We start from the raw sequence: 23069 nt of genomic DNA on the forward strand, positions 1-23069 counted from the left end.
GCAACATAAAAACCTGAAAAAAGATCATATAATGAAAAAGGCACATCCTGAGTTGTGCATGAGGGGAGTCTGGATTTCAGATACATCATTGGGTTCCAGGAGAAATCTTCCCTGACAAGCCTCAGATATGGAGTGTGGAGGCAGCTTCCACACATCCCTAGGCACATGGAGAGGAGAAAATAAATGAGAAAATATAATGAACTAAGAAAAATATAGGAGACAAAAGGAAACAGAAAACGGTAAGATTAAAGTTGCGTAAGAAGTGAGGAAACAGCAAGGTGCTGATTTTTCTCAGCCAGGCAGCTGGGAGAGCACAGCGAGCCGAGACACCAGGTCAGATAAATGGGCACTGGAGAGGGGCAGGGGAGCCGCGCATGAGCTCATTTTTTCTCATAGAGTCTCCCCCTCTACTCTGCCCTCGTGAGACCTCACTTGGAGTATTGCGTCCAGTTCTGGAGCCCCCAACATAAGAAGGACATGGACCAGTTGGAGAGGGTCCAGAGGAGGGCCACGAAGATGATAAGAGGGCTGGAGCACCTTTCCTATGAGGACAGGCTGAAAGAGTTGGGGCTGTTCAGCCTGGAGAAGAGGAGGCTCCGGGGTGACCTTATAGCGGTCTTCCAGTACCTCAAGGGGGCCTACAGGAAAGATGGGGAGAGGCTGTTCAGGAGGGCCAGTTATGATAGGACAAGGGGTAACGGTTTTAAAATAGAGGGAGGTAGGTTCAGGTTGGATATTAGGAAAAAATTTTTTACCATGAGAGTGGTAGAACACTGGAACAGGTTGCCCAGAGAGGTGGTGGATGCTCCATCCCTGGAGACGTTCAAGGCCAGGTTGGACAAGGCCCTGAGCAACCTGATCTAGTTGGAGATATCCCTGTTCCTTGCAGGGGGGTTGGACTAGATGACCTTTGAAGGTCCCTTCCAGCCCTAACCATTCTATGATTCTATGATTCTATGATTCTAAGGCGGACAGTGAAAAAGTCTCCAGTCTTCACTGCTTGAGGTCTACAGTCATGAGAAGTGTGAACGTGTATATATATGAGCAGTCACTTGAGAAGAAACCCACAAGCCCACAAGCCAGTTTCTCTCCCTTCATTAGCATAGATTTAAGGGCAAAGCACTTTGAGTTATGGTCTCATTACTGAGATTTAATTACTTTTCCTAAATGTTCTGCAGAACATTTACTTGTACATTGCAAAGTATTACAGTATAGTCACAACTTAGGCTCTCAATTACAGGAGAACTAGGCAGGAAAGAAGTTGAGCTAATTAGAGTCACTGAAGCTTAATCAATTCCTCTGTGTATGCAGAGAAGAGCAGGCCAACTTTTAGCCCATTCGAGAAGCCACCTTACCTGTCTGCTACAGGTTATTAAAGCCATCATGCAGAGGGAAAAAGTCAAAGGCTGCTATTTTAAAATGGCTGTTATTTTGCATTTTCTGCATTGAGCCAGACTCTTTTTGCTTCCATCCCATTTTGGCAGACTAAATGCTTTTATGTTCAAGATTGTTTCTGACTGCCTGTTCTTAAGCAGCACTTGATCTCTGAAGGCAAAGTGCTTTTATTTTGGAGCCCCAAACAAGCACCCCAGTTCTACTTGAAGATCAGCCTGTCTAGGAAGACCAGGACCTTCACAATGGAGAGTAAAGCTGCAACTCTTCTGCATACTTAGTCTAGGTGGCTATAATGCCATTCCTGTTTGTATAGTGGCCTTCCTTTGGAAGAATGGAGAGGATCTCCAGGCATGCTGGAGAACAAGAGAACTTACATGACCTGGAAAAATTACATAAATATTCTGAAAGATATTAATTCAATTTAACTACGTGAAGTGTAAATATATATATTTTTATATATGTGGGCAGTCACTACTGAGAAAACAAAAACTCACATGCCCCCAAACCATTTTATGTCCCTCCATTAGCATAGATTTAAGGGCAAAGGCTTTACATGTAGGTGTGAATGAGCACCAGCACAAGTACAGAAAAGCTCATTTCCTGGGTAAAATTCATCCCACCCAAAATTAGACAGTAGCCAGATGAATCAAGCAAATGAAATGTACACGTGAGATCAGTGAGATCCAAACACGTGCTGGATGACATCGCTTTGCTTTGAAACTGAGTGGATACTCAGCAGATACACCTACGCAGGATGGTGGGTGGACTTCAGGACTTAGTGGTAACACAGCATGTTTTTGTAAGTCACATTTGCATGTCGTGTACAAGAAATCATACACACATGCACACATACAGAGCTGAGAGAGAAATTATTTTTCTAATTGTATTCTAAAAGACCCTAAAATGGGTGTTGTGTTTTACTACAACATAGGCTGAACTGGGGGAGGATTTGATTATAAGCTATAGAAAGCATGTGTTAAACCATAACAGCATTCAGAATCAAAAAAAAAAAAAAAAGGCCAAATGAATATCTATAGCAGTATGGCATCATCTATTCTTCTCTTGGCAACAGTCATAGAAAAAGTCCTTGTTAAATCAGCCACAGTATTAATTCTCAGTTTCCCTCTTTATCTTCTGCCAGTGAAAGCAAAATTGACATATATATTTCTATGAGTACTATTTTATGCATTTCTGTTTCATAAACGACTTTTTGTATTTCCACGACTTCAGTAACAGACGTATCATGAACGTTTTTGCAACAAAATCTTCCAAATTCTCTAATGTGCCAGCAAAGTGAGGCAGCGTGGCGGTGGAGGACCTACCACCAGCAGGTGGCATCCATTCCCTGTCATTCCTGCAGCAGCAGGTACCCAACGCTGCACTTGCACCACATCAGCATAGTATGTGGGATCATGCGAGAAGCAGACAGTTAACCCTAAGTTATTCTCTCGTCAGGTGACAAAATGCTTCTTTCAAAGCATCATTTTAGTTCTTCCATCATTCGAGAAAGAGCTCATACATAAATACTATATAGAGATAGATTTGCCATATCAGAGCAGCAGGATTTTTTTGTTCTCTTTACACACTGGTATAGGTACTATCCAGTGCAAGCTGGTCTGTCTGGGACAGTATTTTCTTTATGTAATAACAGCTTTCCATGAATAACTGATGGAAGAACTTGACCTTCCTTCCCAGTTCAATAGCACCTTTATTCTACTGTTCTTCATGTTCATAAATACTCTGCTAAGGTAATAAAACTCTCAATTTAAATATGTGTAATAATAATTTCAAAGCATTTTATGGCGAGAAACACGGTGAACAGAAAGTTAATACTGGTTTCAAATAAGCTTTTTTTTTTTCCTTCCTCAAAAAAACCTGAGCTTTACCACCATGAAGGTATGGACTGAGGGCATCTTGGCACTTCAGCAAAACCATGTTGTTCTGCCAGCCCTAAGACTCTGATGCAAGACGTGTTGGGTGTGGGGGTGCTGGGATGTGGGGCCAAACGTGCAGCTGCCCTGACTGCTGGCACCCTTCGCGCACAGATCTGCTGAGTGGGAAAGGGGACGCTCCCTGCACTGATCTGCTGCCTCTTATGGCAAGAATTTTATAGGAAAAGAAAACGGAGCAGGCAAGCGGACATACAAATATAGGTGAAGAAAAACAGAAAGAAAAAGCAAGCAATCTCATTTCCATCGAGAAAATAAATGAAACGCAATGCACAATGGTCTCTCATCCGGGGTTTCAGTAATGTGCTTGCGGTGACATTAAAAGCAGGTATTACCTGTTCTAAGAGATTCTGAAGTCTCTCTATTTCACAGTCTATTACAAATTTCTTTTCTTGCCTTCGGTCCAGGTCTTCTAAAAGCCGCCTGTAGCTGGCATCGTTAAAATTCTCCACGCAGATGGCACTGACTTGCCAGCTATTTTGTCCTGCTTTTTCCATAATAGCTTGAAGTATTGAATAACCTAAAAGAAAAGGATACAACACACTAGTAACACAATCATTGCATTTTTTTGAATAGGAATTGTCCTTAATCGATATTATGTCTCTTAATATCTGCTCCTGCAGGGAAAGGAATAAGAGACTGTTTGTATCCCTACCTATGCTGCTAGCCATGATCAGCGCACAGCATGCAATTAACAAAAATTACAACTGCTGTGATCAGAGTCCTTGGAATGATTCTCAGCATTATGGATAGTCTTCATTCAGCATTACGGATAGTCTTCATATGATTTATACACACTGGCTCTTCCAGTCAAGTATTCAGCTTCTCAGATTAGTTTTGTACAGGTTTCTACATCCGAGCATTTCATGATACAGCAAAGAAAAATCTGAGCCTACTCATTCACCAGAAGTATTTGTATACTACACAAGCAGTATGCTAAGATATTCAAATGCTTTGCTTTTATGTTGTTGGGGCTTTTTAAATCCAAGTAGTTTTTAATGCTTCTTAATAAGAATTCATTTTTTCATTTATTTATGCATATATACATATATCTGCCAGTACAGATATGTGAATAGAAATGATATTGATCTATTTTAGAGATCCTATATGGCTTTAATCAATGTATGCAAAATGATTAGAGGTCAATGAACAAAGGGCACCATAGAAACATTAATTATTACTACTGGCAGGATTATTGCTCGTTATGATTATCAGTATTTGATGCTCCTTTTGTCATCTCTGAGCCCATTGACAGAAGGGGAAGGGAGCATCCTCCCTGAAGTCTCCACCTGAACCCGCAGTGTCAGCATGCCCTGGTCCACCAGCACTTCGACTTCTTCCTTCTCCTACTTTTTTCTTACTGTGGATGTGCAGTACAGAGGCAGGAGAGGAGCCTGTGACTTATCTTAGGATATCTTAAAAGTCTAGTCTTGACTTGTACAATCAGTTCCTGAAGTAGGAAGCATGTATTATTCCATCTTTTATCCAGAGTAAATGGTGAATTTGCTTATAAGCAATGAAGGCTGCACACCTCAGATCCAGAGTTAATGTTTGAGAAAGACAAAAAGGACAGACACGTTTTTCAAGGACATATTGATACAAAGGACAAAATTCAGAGGTCTCCCTGTCTAGAATTACAACACAAAATATCATGGCTTTTCACTTGTTTCCTGGCTGAATTTTCCTCACTAGCTTTGAATGAAAGGTTTCATCTCTTGAAAACTATCCTTCATGGTGCAGATACACAGTGGTGGCTCCTTTCTCTCTTTCAACAAGAGGATCCCATGCCTGAGTGCAGTGATCCCCAGCTATCATTTTAATGCACTTGAAGATGTCACTGCATGACAGATTCCCCGCAAAAAGCACTATCAGACATTCCCACAGATTGCAAGAGGAATCTTTGTAAATTACATTTCAGAAAGAGTAATTTTGAGTGTGCTGTCACTAACTTATAAATTATCAGAAGACCTACAAAACCACCAAAACCCAGATTTGCCTTCAGTAAAATAAAAGTAGACAACAGTTTTTTTCAGAATATGAAGATTTTAGGAAACATGAGAAACTAATTCTCTTGCAAATCTAGGAGTAGCTATTTTTCTACAGGCTCTCATGACATCTGCAGTCCTTGAAATACTAACTTAAACTCTATATCTTCTTATCATTGCGATATTAGTTATCCACACTTTGAAATGAACATTTATTATTTTTTTTCTCCAATTTAGATGACATATTTAAGATAAAAATACAAACATTTATAATGAATACAAAAAACGCATAACGTCTTATAAATGAGACATTTATTTTATGAAACAGTATTTTATCTTAGGAAATGAATTCAAATACTTGATGTATTGAGTATTAAAACATTTTTGTACTCAGTGTATATTTTTAACCTGATGACTGTTATTTTTTTCAAAGAACCATACAGCTTTCTTGTTAATTGCTGCATAATTATCCTACTTTTCCTGTTGCTATATTGAATCTTCTTTTTGCCTGCAATTATCTCTGCAAATCATGACGGGATTCTTTCCCAAACATTGTATTTCTTGATTCATTTCCTATTCATTTCCATATATAGTCATACATTAAAACGACTCCAGTGTTACAGGGATTCCTGCTTCATTTACACTGTAACTTTGACTTGATCTTTGGTATAAAGGCAGTCAACATTTACTTAATTCAGTTTCCTGACACAAATTATCATTTTCTTTGATTCAGAATGAATGGTGTTTGAAACAGCAATTGACTTCCCCTCATTCCTTTTGTATTTCACTTGGACAACTTTACTAAGATGTGTTTTGATCAAACTAGGAATTTATCGCAGCATAAAGCATGACAAATATCAGAGAAACACATAGAAAAGCTTTTCTTCTACCTTGGATCAAGGTTTGACTTGCCACATTTCATTAGCAGCTGCCTTCATTTAGGCTTTTGAAGCTTCTGTATCTTCTTGTCAGTAGCTGGCGCTCAGGTTTTCATGTTAGCATGTGTTTCACATATAGAACAGTACAGCTACATGGTAGTAACTGGATATGGTGGAACGTCTCCATCTGAAGAGTTCAGAATCTCTGTGCAGGTAATCAGTGGCATAGTCATCTATTCAGTGTGTAGGAATAATTTTTAATATAACAGACTGACAAGGGTGCAAGAGTTGATGCAGAATGAATAAAGACATTCACAGGCTCAGTTGGAATAAAAATTAGACATGCCAAGAAGAATGCTTACTTGCCCAAAATAATTGACTACAGCTAAAAGGGAAAAAAATTAGTCGTATGTAGTGCTGCAAATATTTTATAAGGCAAAAAACCTGAAACTAACCTGAGGTAATTCTCAGAAACTGAGCGCAGCATCTCTATTTAGACAAAATTCTTCAACTTCAGAAAGATTTTTGCCCAAGTAAAGACAGCAGACAAGAATCTTACAGCTGTCATCTAAAAGGTATTTATTTTATGTTTATCTGCTCTTTATCCTCAGTTATGCTACAGACTGATTAATTTTCAAATTATTATGTTTCTGGAATACCTTCCATCCCATATATTGTGGAATATTATTTGTTGCATAAAAGGAAACTAAAAAAAACCCCAGGCTAACTCATATCAGCTGAGTTACACAATCAATGTTTTTCAAAACAACATGGTTTAAGAAAATGCTTAAGGCTATGCCAATAAATAAAAGTAAAGTAAGGCAAGTTCTCACAAGTGCATATAGTAACCTTTCCTCACCAACTAATTCAACGTTGAAATGCAGAGAAATGTATCAGAAAAAAAAAAATATTGCGCCCAAACATAGAATCATAGAATCATAGAATCGTTAGGGCTGGAAGGGACCTTCAAAGGCCATCTAGTCTAACCCCCCTGCAAGGAACAGGGATATCTCCAACTAGATCAGGTTGCTCAGGGCCTCATCCAACCCGGCCTTGAACGTCTCCAGGGATGGAGCATCCACCACCTCTCTGGGCAACCTGTTCCAGTGTTCTACCACTCTCATGGTAAAAAATTTTTTCCTAATATCCAACCTGAATCTACCTCCCTCTATTTTAAAACCATTACCCCTTGTCCTATCACAACAGGCCCTCCTGAACAGCCTCTCGCCATCTTTCTTGTAGGCCCCCTTGAGGTACTGGAAGACCGCTATAAGGTCACCCCGGAGCCTCCTCTTCTCCAGGCTGAACAGCCCCAACTCTTTCAGCCTGTCCTCATAGGAAAGGTGCTCCAGCCCTCTTATCATCAACATAACTGGTTGAAACCTAGAGGTCTATATCAACCAGCTCCTGGTCCTTCCCTAAGTGGTTTTTTTTTTTTTTAAATTAGCAAATCTATGTACATGATAAAATACCAATACAACTGCCTTGAAACACAAACAAAGTCCTTCCCAAATGCAAGGATGCTAAATGCAAAAATGGCTTCTCTTTCCTTTTCATAGGACTATGATTCCAGGGAATTTTCCTCAAATGACCTAAGATGAGAAGTCTGCCAACTGCTTTTTGGACCTTATTGCTCAAATGTACATACTATTGACAGCTGCGTAAGGATCAGTAACACCAATTCCACCTCAATATACTGGAATCAAACCAGAGACAGGGAAAGTCTGCAAAGACTTTATTTTCTTGATCTGTTGTCTCCTTGCTGTTTTGGTTCTCTGGTCAAGTGGAATTGTGCTGATCTAACATATTACTATTTTTTTTTCCAAAAAGATATCACACAGTCATCATCTTGGGAAAAAAAACCCAAAGCATGAAGATGAAAATGAAGAATTACTCTGTTCTTTTCCTATAAAATCAGAGCAGGAGATGCCTACTGCAGAAAATCTATGTATTGTGGTTAATATTACAGCTTACAAACAAAATCTTAGATTTTTTTTTAACCCTGCTTCCCTCATTCCACACTCCATAGGCATTTTTCCATTGCAAAATGCTTTGGCCACATGAAAACAATGTCAGATATGCACCTGGTCTTATCCGCTTAAAGAGAGAATCTTCACAATGACTTAGATATCTTCTGGAAGTCAAAGTGTGTAAAACCCTTGAGCAATTTTGGTACTTAAGAAGATATTGTTAAGTGCAAGAGTTTGGGAGTCCTGGATTCCTCCTAGTCACTGCAACATTGCTGTAATTTGATCCTAGACACAACCACCCTCCACCCAAGCAGCTGAAATCATGAGTGATCTTTTTGATATTAAGAGTTCAGTGGCCTTTCAGGTATTTTTATTTGTCTTCTGCTGTACCAACTAGGCTTTCTCTTATGCAATTTTGTTTCAGCAGTCAATGACTTAATTGGATTTATTTCCATTTAAATGAAAAGTAAAATCTGATATCTAAATCTCTTCAGTGTGTTCAGAATAAACTAAAGAGATCAGAGAGCATTTCCTTGGCTTATTCTTCTGCTGGAATGCACTTGGTTGGCTTGTTCCCTTTTCTTTCTTTCATTTTTTTTTCTTTTTCTTCTTGCTTGCTTGCGTGCTTTTATCATAAATATTTCAGTGATCAATTACAGTGTTATAATTAAATTTCAATAACTTTCATCTTCCAGCAGCCTTTTCATTCTGGGAAACCATTTCCCCTGCCCCTCTAAGCGCATGCAATCATTCCTGATAGTCTTGCCAGGAGACAGATAGCTTGCTCCAAACAGTAGCACCCCAGTAATAATTCTTATTTTGGAACAGTAAGTATTATGCAGGAAGTAACTTACTATTCATTTTCTATGATGAAGAGGATGCAATATTTACACATCATTACTGTATTTTACTCTGGCTAGTAGACTGACAACATTGAATGACACAAGTTAACAGGTTAATATACTTAGAAACAGCATATGCAATATATTTTTTTGGCCTCAGGAGTAGAAAACATCTCTGACAAACATGGGTGTATTCCAAAGATGGGCATCATATACTGCGCATTACTGAAATGCAAACTACTTTTCTTCTCTTTCTGGTCCAATTAATTTTCAAATAAGAATTGACCCCATTCCCAAGATTAGCTATGATCCTGACAGTCACAGAAACTGAAATACTGGAGCTATTTTATGAAAGCTACTTCTATCTATTGGAATTTGTACTAGGATCAGTAGAAGAAATACATTTGTTATAAATCCAACACACAGCAGAAGTGAAGAATAAATGATCAAATCATTTGGTATGGATAAGCCAATATATTTGACATTCAGGATTGGATTCATGTCACTTAACTCCAGCTGTCTATAAAGTAGTTGTCTAAGTTAATCATCCAAGCTTTCAAAGGAGAGATATATATCACACAAAAATGCATTTTTTTGCCTTAGATATCTATCTCAGAGGTGCTTTTCTCTTTCTCCAGTGAATACTGAAGGAGTCTAGATACGAGGTTTAGTGAAAATACCTACAATTTATCTAGTCAAATCTTGGCAAGATGAATCCAGACACTACAGTGATGAAAACTATACAAGAAATTTACAGTATGATTGTACATTCAACCAATAACTACAATCACTCAAACTCAAGCATATTTTAGTTTTCCTCATTATGATTAATACCTTTTTATTAACATATGGGTTTGGTTTAAATTTTTGGTCAGTATACAGAACTCAAGCACAACCAGTAAGATTTATAAGCTCTATCACACAACATTTGACATACGATAACTCATTTTCATGCCTAATTTTCTCTGCATTTGGAGTTGGAGCCAGAGCATTCAATAAAATGTACATACATATTGGTCAATTTAGATGGCAGACTGAAAGCTAGAACTACAGGTGTATTCTGAGTCCTTCTTGGGTCCAATTCACAGATATGACACATAGATTGGAAAATAAGAGCTCAAGAAATAATCCCATCTGTTCCTCTCTATCTTTCCATCCCCCAAGACAGATAAATTATATTTAAATAATTCTAGACAAATATCTTTCGTTCTCCTTAAAAAATCTCTCAAGAGGATTCTGTAACTTCCTAGATAATATATTTGTTGCTTAATTATCCTTATCATTAGGAGATGTTTCCTAAAGTCTAACTTAAGTCTCCCTGGCACAATTTAAAGTCACTCATTCTTGTCCTATCTCTAGTAGGCCTGGAAAACACTTTGTTCCCTTCTTCTTTAAAGCAATCCTTTACATAACTGAAGACTGCTGTTTAATTTCTTTCCTGTCTGCACTTCTGTTGCTGAAACATGATTCTTTCAGGTTTTCTTTGTGGAACATGGTTTAGTCTAGATTCTGACAATTTTCCTTGCTTTCCTCTGGATAAGTTGCAATTGATCCAAGTCTTTCTTGAATTGCATCAGTGAAAATGTGTTATATTTGAAAAATGTATTCCAAAGTACACACAGTCCTTTCAATTTTTCAATCGTTCACAAGTTTAACAAATGTATTCTATATTTCATCATCCAAGTCATTAACAAAGATACTGGGAAAAACTACAACCAGAATTGATCTCTAATATCTCCTTATTTGACAATGAATTTCCTATACATCTTTCTGAATTCAAGTGTGTGACCAGTGTTTTACATATCTTCTAGACATTTCATCAAGACAAAATTTATTTAGCTCATTTGGCAAAATTTCATGCAAATTGTGTAAAAAATCCTACTAGAATGAGACACTTTTTTTTTCCCTAATGTCTACAAAAACTGTTACTTTGTAATAGAAGGAAATTTGCTTTATCTCACATGATTTGTTCCTGAAAACTCTATGTTTGGGTTTACTTAGTATTCTAAATTCTATGTACTTTCAAATATATCTGTTATGATGTAGGTTGAGAATTGAGACACCCATACTATGAACGACCAGCATAATTTTCATAGAATCATAGAACAGTTTGGGTTGGAAGGGACTTTTAAAGGTCATCTAGTTCTACTCCTCTGGAGTGAGGAGGGATATCTTCAACTAGATCAGGTTGCTCAGAGCCCTGTCCAACCTCACCTTGAATTTTTCCAGGGATGAGGCATCTACAACCTCTCTGGGCAACCTGTTCCAGTGTTTCATCAATTTCTTCCTTATATCTAGGTGGAATCTATTCGCTTTTAGTTGAAAACCATTACCCCTTGTCCTACTGCAACAGGCCCTGCTAAAAAGTCTGTCCCTGATTTTATTACAGATGGTCCTGAATCAAAACTGAGGAAATAGTGGATCCAGTTTAGCTACCTCTTCTATCGCTATTTTGCTTCAAAGATTTCAGATAAAGAAAATTACCTTTATGATCTGAGTTTATGCTTCTCGCCTCCCTGAGATCTATGACCTTGAATATTTTCTCAGTGTTGTGAGATACATCTAAACCAAGCTCTAGCAGTGATTTGTCATCAGACTTTCTGTTCTTCTCTCCCTTAATCCTGTAGAAACTGATACCTGTACAACTTCATTCGCAATATTTAATAACCCTTCTTTCCTGAGGAGGACATAAAGCTATAAGAAAATACTGTCAACATATTGCAAACATTACTTTTTTTTTTTTTTTTAAATCTTAAGTGGAATAACATTTAGGTTATGTGCTTTCAGTGAGCATATAGGAGAAGGCTTGGCTTACTCCATGACGGGAATTCACGATCAAAGGTTCAGGATATGTCAAGTCCCATTTATGCTACATCCACTCTGCATGAAGATTTTTCCCCTTCTTTGCATTTCAGAGTCTGCAACCTTCATACGAAAAACACTGTAAAGGTGTCTCATAAAAATTCCAAGTGATAAAGATGAGTGGAAACTTGAGAGGGACTGAAGAAAAGCCCTGGTTTTGAAGGCTGTCTGATAGTTTTGCTCTTGTTTTCACAGTTCTCAGATTACCATTACCCTTCCCACTTCACTGAAGGCCTTCAAACTAATGTCAAAATTCAGTAACCTTTCTTACGACAAGCATGCATAGGGATGAATACATCCAAGTGTACTTATACATACACACAAAAAGTACATTTATGTACCTCGTTAACATTTTATATTTTCTTTGTTTTTGTATGTCTATTATTTAGCTATGCCAAAGGGTTCAGCTAGAATTAGCTCAGCTGAGAAGTCTTTGGCTCTTCTGAAGTTTACAAGCAGCACTGAAGCCGCATTCTTAGCAAATTTTAGCAAATTCTTACTACAGAAATTTGAATGCTAAATCAGAAACTGTATGCAATTACAGTGTTGCCAGAACCTCACAAAATATTACCTTAAAAAAATAGCAATCAAGCCACTGAAGGAAAAAAAGCAGGTGCTAGGCTTACTCTCTGTCAGATCAGTATTTTAAAGTAACTTAGAGGCTACATAGTCTCTCTGAATATCCAGTTATCTGATATGTCATCTTGTGTCTATCATTAAGGCTAATATGTATTAATATTTTCAAAAAAAGGAGAGAAAACAGGAAAAAAAACTTATTTTGAGAGAAAATACAGTATGTTCGAATTTTCAACTTATCAGCTTTTTTCTTTGTTCTTATTACTATTAATTTGACAAATATCCAGCTTTGTTGTAAATATTCTTTGCTTTTATACATTATAGCTTAAACTTTTCTTTAGTCCAATGCCTGAAAGCCAAAATTCCTCATTTCACTAAGACCTATAGTCTGTAACATTGATACTAATGAATTATTTTTCTTACACAGTATCTTAATTGATGCAAAGCTATTTTACAGAAATTGCTAGCTTCCCAACAACTTACCTCTCTAGTCTCAGTTTAACAGGATTTTGTTTGGCCTGTGATGATAAACAATTGTATGTAGACCTTTCTGTAAACAACATTCAAAAGATCTATGTCAAAGTATTAAGACTGCCAGCTAAAGCACTCAAGAGTTGGTTTATCTTAAAATCAGAGGTCGCCTAAGGCATTCTGATCAATGAATTATGGGGCTGTCTTTAATTATATTGTCACATACTATTTTTCCCCACAAGGCATCTGCCTCAGTCTGTGCATAAGATACCTATGCCCTAGGACAGAAGTGACTGTGGGTACTAAACGAGGGTCTTGATGTTAGAACTTCTGCCTCCTTTCTATAGGGATTTGTTAGAAAATTAGTCTTTTACTATAAAATATCTGACAATCTCTGCCTATCGGCAATAATGCAGTGTTGTTTCTAATACATACATGAGAGAAAAATACAAGAACAATCTTCAGAATGAAACAGTCCTTCACCCTAAGAAGCATTCATTTTCAGAGAGTTGCAAACATATGTATTGGTGGCTACACAGCAGATAATTTATAGGACCTTACTCCTTCTATAAGTTCTACTTGTAGATCCCAGGCACATTATTTCTGCTTTTAAATGTCAGTTGCGTTAAGATCTTTTTGAAATCTATATTTTCAAATATGTAACTTTTTCAGAAAAATGTTTCAGTTTCTGAAACTAATTCATTGCTCTTCTGATGTAGACCAGACTTAAGATGTCTTTCTTCCCTTTTGGACTGGAGCAACAATTTGGGAAACATCCAAAGATTTCATAGAGTGGTTTTTATTCAAATGTAATGACAATGATCATCCCCCGGAACTTGGCGCAGGTGAGGCAGCCCCTCGAATACTGTGTTCAATTTTGGGCCCCTCATTACAAGAAAGACATTGAGGTGCTGGAGTGTGTCCAAAGAAAAGCAACAAAGCTGGTGAAGGGTCTAGAGAAGTCTTATGAGGAGTAGCAGAGGGAACTGAGGTTGTTTGGTCTGGAGAGGGGGGAGGCTCAGGGGAGACATTATTGCTCTCTAGAACTACCTGAAAGGAGGTTGTAGCAAGGTGAGTGTTGGTCTCTTCTCTCAAGTAACAAGCAATAGGACAAGAGGAAATGGCCTCAAGTTGTGCCAGGGGCGGTTTAGGTTGGATATTAAGAAAAATTTCTTCACCAAAAGGATTGTCAAGCATTGGAACAGGCTGCCCAGGGAAGTGGTTGAGTCATCATCCCTGGGGGTATTTAAAAGATGTGTAGATGTGGTGCTTAGGCACATGGTTTAGAGGGGACTAGGCAGTGTTAGGTTTACGGTTGGACTCAATGATCTTCAAGGTCTTTTCCAATCAAAACGATTCTATGATTCTATGACAGTGAATAATCTTGCACCTCCCAGGCACTTCATCTAAGGGACTGAAAGTATCGCTCTCAACTAAATCCTGGAAATGACTTAGAATCTGAGTTTCTTAAAAAGAAAAATATCCTACAAGATAAAAAACCAAAACAGATGATAAAACATGTTATTAAGTTCTTCTAAATGCTCCAAAGACATTACAAGTATACACATATATGTACATACAAGTAAATATATATGTATATATGTACATACTTTATATGAATCTGTGCAGAACAGCATGCAAAGAAGTGATAACATTTTTAAAGGAGACAAATGAACAAATGGAGATTTTTTCAGCTCCTTCTACCCTCTTCTCCCTCTTCTCATCCCTCCTCGGAAAAGTACTGATGAGGCAAAAGGCACTTAACCTTGCCTCATTTGAGTGATTTTACAACATTGTTGTCAGATTCATAGATATGCAGACCCGATCTTTTCCAGCGATGCTATGAGTAACAGGGCTAATGTAACATCTAGATGCTTGAATAGAGAAACAAGGAAGAGGAAGGCTAGAATGATATTATCTTCATACAGGACACTGTACTTTTACATGACTAAATCTCTTTTTGGTGTCTACATTTAAAAAATTAATGCTAAAATATTTGACAGAGTTCAAAGAAGCAAATCAGAATGATTTGAGGCCAATATATAAAACATGCCTTGGAGTAAGAGACTTACAGGAGAGTTCATCTCAACTGAAAGTTCGATGGCTAAGTCTGAGCAAGTTACTCCAGTCTCCTTCTGCAGGCAGTGGAGGGAAACAGGCACGCTCTGAAGGGAATTCATAAAACCTCTTATCATATATCTCATGTATTTTCAGGGGAGAAGAAATTCCCCCATGTTTAAAATGAAAAATCTTAATATTATTATTTCTCAGGTTGAATGCCATGAATGCTATTAACATAGTATTGTGTGTATGTAAAAAAGCAGGACTAATAGCAGCCTGCAATATTAGCAAAGTATCTCTTTGCTACTCACATGCCTTTTATTTTAAGCTCTTCTATTTTGCATCTACATTTTACATATGAAGATACAACTTTGCATTTAAGTAGAATTAAAAGTTCAGTTGCTTTTATGCTTCTCTTGAGGAGGATGGGCAGCTACACATAGGTGTCTTGATTATTCTGGTGAAGGGATTTGCATACAATTACAGAGACAATTTCAGTTCCTAGCAGGAACAAACACAAGATGAAGTAAGTACTCACCATATGATTAGACTAATTTATTATGTCCCACTGAGGCAAGCTATATTCCAAGAAGTAATCATAAACTCATGTTCGAAGCTCTGGTAGAATGAATATGGGAGTCTGAGAAAGAGACAGACTGGTGCAACTGTGCTCTGCTCTCCTTGAGACAGAAACAGGAACAGCCACCAGAAAAAAAACAAGATTAAGGGGATTCTGTATCCTCCCTCCACCAGGCTGAAGGCAGTAGCTTAAAGGAAAGGAGTGAATGGAGGCAAGTCCACATTCAAGGTGGCAGGTGAACTCACTTCTTCCCCATCTTACCTTCCCAGGTGCCTCTGTACAACAGGTATGAGGCTCTGGATGTGCAATACCAGTCAATGGATGATGAGGATAATGATTAATCTACACCAGAGGTCTTGCCAGGGTCAGAAAGGCCTACCCCCATATCACAATCACCTCCACAAGGAAGAAAAGATGAGTTATAGTTGTAGGTGAGTCCCTCCTGAGGACAGAGGGTCCAATATGCCAGACAGACCCTCCTCTTAGGGAAGTCTGCTGCCTCCCTGGCGTCTGGGTTAAGGACATTGTTAGGAAACTTCCTAGCCTGGTACGGCCCTTGGGCTATTACCCATTACTGCTCTTCCATGTGGGTGGTAATGAAGCCGCAACACATAGTCCAGGGGCGATCAAAAGAGACTTCAGGACCTTGGGACAGTTGGTAAGGAACAAGATGAACAAGACTGGTAAACTGGCAACAATGGACAAGGAGAAGGCTGAGGTACTCAATGACATTTTGCCTCATTCTTCACTGACAACCTCTTTTCCCACACCTCTCAAGTGCATGGACTGAAAGGCAGAATCAGGGCGAGAAAAGCCTCTCCCACTGAAAGAGAAAATCAGGTTCAAGACCATTTGAGGAACCTGAACATACATAAAGCTATGGACCTGACGAGATGCATCCCAGAGTCCTGAGGGAACTGGCTGATGTAGTTGCCAAGCCACTGTTCATGATATTTGAAAAGCCATGGAAGTCAGGTGAAGTCTCCGGTGACTGAAAAAAGGGAAACACTGCACCCATTTTTAAGAAAGTAGGACCCTGGGAACCTCACCTGTCAGCCTCACCTCTGTACCTGGGAAGATCATGGAAGAGTTCCTCCCAGAAGCTATGAACATGAAAGACAGAGAGGCGATTCGAGACAGCCAGCATGCCTTCACCAAGGGAAGTCCTGCCCGATCAACCTAGTGGCCTTCTATGACAGAGCGACTACATCAGTGGACAAGGGAAGAGCTACGGATGTCATCTATCTGGACTTCTGTAAAGCCTTTGACATGGTCTCCCACAACACCCTTATGTCTAATTTGGAGACATATATTTGATGGGCGGACTGGTCGGTGGATCAGGAATTGGTTGGATGGTTGCATCCAGAAGGTAGTGGTCAATGGCTCAATATCCAGATGGAGTTTGGTGACAAGTGGTGTCCTTCAAAGGTCCATACTGGGACCAGTACTGTTTAGTATCTTCATCAATGACAGAGACAAGAGTGGGATCAAGTGCACTCTCAGGAAGCTTGCTGACGACACCAAGCTGAGTGGTGCAGTTGACATGCCCAAGGGACATGATACCATCTAGAGGGACTTGGACAAGCTCAAGAAGTGGGCCTGTGAGAACCTCATGAGGTTCAACAAGGCCAAGTGCGAGGTCCTGCACATGGGTTGGGGCCAATCTCAAACACAAGTACAGGCTGGGCATAAAACGGATTGAGAGCAGCACGGAGGAAAAGGACCAGGAGTGCTCGTGGATGAGAAGCTCAACATGAGCCCGCAATTTTCACTTGCAGCCCAGAAAGCCAACCGCATCCTGGGCTGCATCCAAAGAAGTGTGGCCAGCAGGTGGAGGGAGGTGATTCTGCCCCTCTACTCTGCTCTCATGAGACCCCACCTGGAATACTGCATTCAGCTCTGGAGTCACCAACACAAGGAGGACATGGAGCTGCTGGAACGAGTCCAGAGGAGGGCCACGAAGATGATCCTACGGCTGGAGCACCTCTTCTATGAAGACAGGCTGAGAGAGTTGGGGCTCTTCAGTCTGGAGAAGGGAAGGCTCCAGGGTGATCTTATAGCCGCCTTCCAGTACTTAAAGGGGGCTTATAAGAAAGATGTGGGTAAACAGGGCCTGTTGAGATAGGACAAGGGGCAATGGTATTAAACTAATAGGAGGTAGATCTATAGCAGATATAAGGAAGAAATTTTTTATGATTAGGGTAGTGAAACACTGGAACAGGTTGCCCAGAGAGGTGGGACATGCTCCATCCCTGGAAACATTCAAGATCAGGTTGGACAGGGCTCTGAGCAACCTGATCTAGTGAAGATGTCCCTGCTCCCTGGAGCGAGGTTGGACTAGATGACCTTTAAAGGTTCTTTCCAATCCAAACTATTCTATGATTCTATGATTCTATGAATATATTTAAACATTCAAATTAAATTTCAGCTGTAGGAACTGATATTTAGCGGGAAACATGGAAATGGGCAAGGTCTAATGAAAAAATAACGAGTAAAAGAATACAGACATTAAAAGCTGTTATTGACCTGTCTGAAAAGAGGCCAGGATAGAAAATTGTGATAAAATCCTGGCAAGTTTCTCATATGAAAGATATGTTGATCTGGACTTTGGTTAGTTTTAACTGACCTTGGCATTAATGTCTGAAAATGAACACAGTGACCAGTCAATAACTGCTCCATAAAAGTTAAGTGCCTGTGACGTTTCATTATACAATGGCACTTGCATTGACCATTTTGAAAGCAAATTATCTTAAGAACTTTGTTTATTTTAGAGCTGGGTATTTTTCTTCCCCTGAACAGCTGTTTATTCACAGAAAAGTACACTCTGGTGACATCCCACGTCTTAATGAACATGAGTGAGTTTCTGCATAGGATTGGCCAGAAGAAAAAATTACAAAGATTTCAAAAAAGGGGAAAAGGCATCTAATACAAATGGACATTTCTTAAATATTTTTATTTAGGGCATCTCCATGAACAAAAGGCACTATTTAGTATCTGCATAACTGTTAGCCAGGAGAGCAGTGGAACCAAGATAACCTCTCTTCCTCCCAGAAACCATGGGATTCTGCACGTGTCACTGGATGCCCCTGTGTCTACTGTGTCATGATCATTAGGACTGAGAATGTCCTGGGTAGTTTAGTCTCCATCTCTCCATCTGGAGCAGCTCCATAGCATAAAAACAATGCTAAAATATTCACTAAGGCAGAGAAAGACAGAGAAAATTACCCTGCAGCATGATACAAAGAATATTTATCAGAGAGGTGGGAAACTTTCATTGCAATCTTTGCTTCAGTGGCTAAGTAGTTTAGAAAAGAATATCCAAAAAAGCTGCAGAGGATGCAGGCATTGACTGCAAAAACTTCAGGAGTTCAAAAATAAAAATAAAACAGAGGAACTTTCCGTATCTGAGAGGAATGAGAAGTGAGAATCTAGTAACAGCTCAACAGATATAAAATACTTTAGAAGTCCTAGAACATATGTTTGGCGCTTTAGACTTTAACTTAAGTTGAAATAAGATAGAAAATAGGGTCTGATTTAGTTGTGCTAGTGTAAAACCACTTGCACCAATTCTTTTGAGGTTCCCACTACTGTACTTGGAAATTAAAATCATAGAATGGCATAGGCTGGAAGGGACCTTAGAGATCATCTAATCCAACCTCCCTGTCATGGGCAGGGATGCCTCTCAACTAGATCAGGCTACTCAAGGCTCTTTCCAACCTGGCCTTGAACACCTCCAGGGACGGGGCATCCACAACTTCTCTGGGCAATTTATTCCAAAGTCTTACCACCCTCGTACTGAAGAATTTCTTCCTAAAATCTAATCTAAGTCTGTTCTCCTTCAACTTAAACCCATATCCCCTTGTCCTATCAGTGGACACTCTTGTACAAAGTCCCTCCCCAGCCTTCCTGTAGGTTCCCTTCAGGTATTGGAAGGCAGCTATTAGGTCCCCTCGAAGTCTTCCCTTTTCAAGGCTGAACAATCCCAGCTCCTGCAACCTGTCCTCATAGCAGAGGTTCTCCAGCCCTAACTCTATTTCTGAAAAAGATATAGGAGATGACAATCCATCTAAGTATATAGTATTATTTGATTCATCTTGAATGTTCTTACAAAATGCTGTCTGGAACAATTCTGTCCATGCTTATTGCTCAAAAACAACTGTGAAAAAAACTGCTGCCCACTAATACTTTTTCATATGTTTTGGCTTCTGCTTGCACTTCCCTTTTCAATCTGGCTGACGAGATATTGTCTCATGACAGAGCATCTTAAACACTATAAATTACCTCAACTGTCTTTATTGTCCTCAAATGATACAACATAGATTGAATTTTCCAGTCTGCATAATGCAGCGACATCCAGCCTTTTCAACCTGAGAGCTGAAACATTATTCCAAAAAGGTCAGTGGGCCACAATTAATACTTGAAGGTATTTTCTCTGGAAGCAGAGTGGAAGGGAGCAGACACCACACCCAGCTCCTTTGCTAGGGATCCTTAAGTGTCTCCAGGAGACCAGGCTACAGCTGTAAAATTGCATATAATTCCTTAAGCACATTGTGGTTTGTTTGTGTTACTGAGGTTATGCCTACTGGCACCCCAAAGGAATGCTCACACAGCAGCTTTGGGCTGTGACTCCAGGCTGGGATGTATGTGGTATGGTCTCCCAAGGTACGAGAGAGAGGGTGACCTCTTTCCTCTTGCCAAAGTTACCTGCTAAATCAGGTTCCAAATCATTGAGCCAGATCTCAGACTAATTAATTACAAATAAACAAACATCCCCACTACAGAAACCGGACATATGCCTAAGTCTCTCATGAGATGTTTTCATGAGAGACAATTTGCACAGATTTAAGCAGCAGAAGTTTTCCTACTGAGCTGTTAACTCTGGAGATGATAGGAGGACAACGGTCTCAATATTGACACACTGCAGGACGTTTACATCAACCACTCTTGTCAGAAGTTGTATGTAGACCTTCCTACAGCTGGAAGGAGGGTGTGAATTTGCAAAGCGCATGTGTGGTATTTCACCCTCCAGAGACCTCTGTCCCAGGGCCAGGATGCTTCTGTGGGCTGGAGCTACTCTGAAGCATCATGTTGTGTCTCCTGAGGTTGTTCTTGACAAGCAAAAAGAAGAGATTCTTCCTTGATAAAACAAAGCAGACATAAAATATCTATTCATGGAAGAAATCTCTACACAATACCAGTTTTATTTACATTTAGCATTTTATTGACGATGACTTCTTGACTTATGTATCACTGAAGGAACACTTAAAAAAACCTTAGTGGCTTAATTTAGGAATGTATTTTTGCAAGAAAAAAAAGTTGTAATTACTTGGTAGATTATTTCTTTAAGGTTTTATTTCTGTCTGAAAATGTTAATATTCACTATTTAATTTCCATTTCCATGGTAGTTTAAATGAACAAGTCCTTTTTCAGCAAAAGAGTTGGGTGTTCATTCATTTTCATAATTAAAAAGGTCATCCTGATCCTGAGACAACTATCATGAAATATGAGATAGGCCTGTACAATACACTCTGTGATAGAGAGTGTAGAAAAAATTTTAGGCCTCCTACTAGGAATAATTGCTTGTTTTTACGTAAATAATATTGTGCTCAAAGGCCTCATTGTCCTAGGTACTGTACAAACTATGTATGCAGAAAGTCGGAGAAAAGATGACTTTGTAAACCAAATGGACTCCGAGGTAGGGCAAGTCGTTTATTCCCACTTTTACTTTTAGTTAGGTCAACAAGACATTCCAAAATCATTTTTCATAATTATCAGTCTGAAAATAAAACAATTTGCTTTTACATGGATACTCAGTAATTACTTTAAAAATATGATGATCAAAAATATACAATACAAATTAGACATATTTAAATATGTATATAATTTTTAATTTTATTCATATGAATATTTCTTTTTTTTTAATATACTTAGGAGTAAATGATTTAGCTAATTTACTTGATGTTTTCCTTTCTGTCATTCTTTTGCAACATCACAGATGAGTCACTACATGGTCCATATTCTAAGTTGCATTTTAACAGATACAGAACTAGAGAAATACTATAAATGCTACTTTTTTTTTTAGGATTACTTATAAAAGACAGGACGAATTCTGTTGAATAACTCATAAAATACTCATATTGACAGAGCCTTCAGCTCTGGGGCCCCCAACACAAGAAGGACATGGACCTGTTGGAGCAAGTCCAGAGGAGGGCCACAAAGATGATGAGAGGGCTGGAGCACCTCTCCTATGAAGACAGGCTGAGAGAGTTGGGACTGTTCAGCCTGGAGAAGAGAAGGCTCCAGGAAGACCTTCCAGTAGCCTTCCAGTACTTAAAGGGGCCTACAGGAAAGCTGGAGAGGGACTTTTTACAAGGGCATGTAGTGATAGGACAAGGGGCAATGGCTTTAAACTGAAAGAGGGGAAGTTTAGATTAGAGATAAAGAAGAATTTGTCCACTATAAGGGTCGTGAAACACTGGAACAGGTTGCCCAGAGAAGTTGTGGATGCCCCATCCCTGCAAGTGTTCAAGGCCAGGTTGGATGAGGCTTTGGGCAACGTGGTGTAGTGGGGGGTGTCCCTGCCCATGGCAGGGGGGGTTGGAACTAGGTGATCTTTGAAGTCCCTTCCAAACCAAACCATTCTATGATGCTATGATTCTACGACTTTAGTTGGAACTATTCATGGGAGGAGAAATTGATCAATATTTGAAATCTGATGCAATTGTAAGTAGAGAACATTTAATTCCAAAATCCATTTAATACAGTCACTGGATTTTGAGTGTACAACAACTAATTCTGTGCCAGGTGAAAATGTAATTCATAAAAAGAAGTTAAAGTAAAAGCTAACAAAGAAGCAGATAGATAGGAAGGAAGGGGACCTTTCTTTGTAGGACTAGTACTATACACTAAGCCTGCAGTCCTGTCAGAAAGCATATTAAATGTTAGACATTAATTTAGGGTAATAAACATCACAAATCACAGTATGGACTGGAACTGACGTTTTTTCCTTATGTTAAATTTTGTCTTGATATACTTTTTTCTAGAAATAGATTTTTTCACTTTTTAGATTGAATGTTCCCCTCTTCTGTGCAACTTTCTCTTGTATATCTTTCATTCATATACTTTCATTTTCATAACTTCAAGATGGTTACTATGTGTGTGGCACAGTTTTGGCACGTGAAAAGTACGGTTTAAAAAGCTACTGCATATGTTTTATGATCATTTCCAAATGATACAAAGTGACAGATTTTGATTTTTAAGTGACATGCCTTATTTGCAAACTGAACACTTAAAACATGACCAAACATGTCTACCATAGATTAAGCATAAGTTTTTCCCTTTAGAATTCATGACATCTTTGATAGTTCATTGTCAGCATGCCAGTATGTCAATATTAGCTATTTCCTGGCAGAGGAGAAATATGCGGGTGAGGTGTATGACATACTTAGTGGACTGCAACAGCAAAAGCCCTTCACCACCCTGGAAATATCTTAGTCACTT

General features: G+C 38.9%; 1 protein-coding gene across 9 annotated transcripts in view; it reads right to left on the bottom strand.

Annotated features, from left to right (window-relative positions):
* The window catches only part of GRIA4 (glutamate ionotropic receptor AMPA type subunit 4), a 250369-nt gene that overhangs the window by 94623 nt on the left and 132677 nt on the right, over positions 1-23069 (bottom strand). For all 9 annotated transcript variants that reach the window (XM_086613715.1, XM_086613693.1, XM_086613706.1 and 6 more), the window contains exon 4: positions 3680-3864. In XM_086613715.1, the coding sequence (XP_086469841.1) occupies positions 3680-3864 (185 nt within the window). The remainder of the gene's footprint in view (positions 1-3679; positions 3865-23069) is intronic.

The sequence above is a fragment of the Tauraco erythrolophus genome, chromosome 1 (assembly GCF_009769465.1).
Source record: "Tauraco erythrolophus isolate bTauEry1 chromosome 1, bTauEry1.pri, whole genome shotgun sequence".
Lineage (NCBI taxonomy): Eukaryota > Metazoa > Chordata > Aves > Musophagiformes > Musophagidae > Tauraco > Tauraco erythrolophus.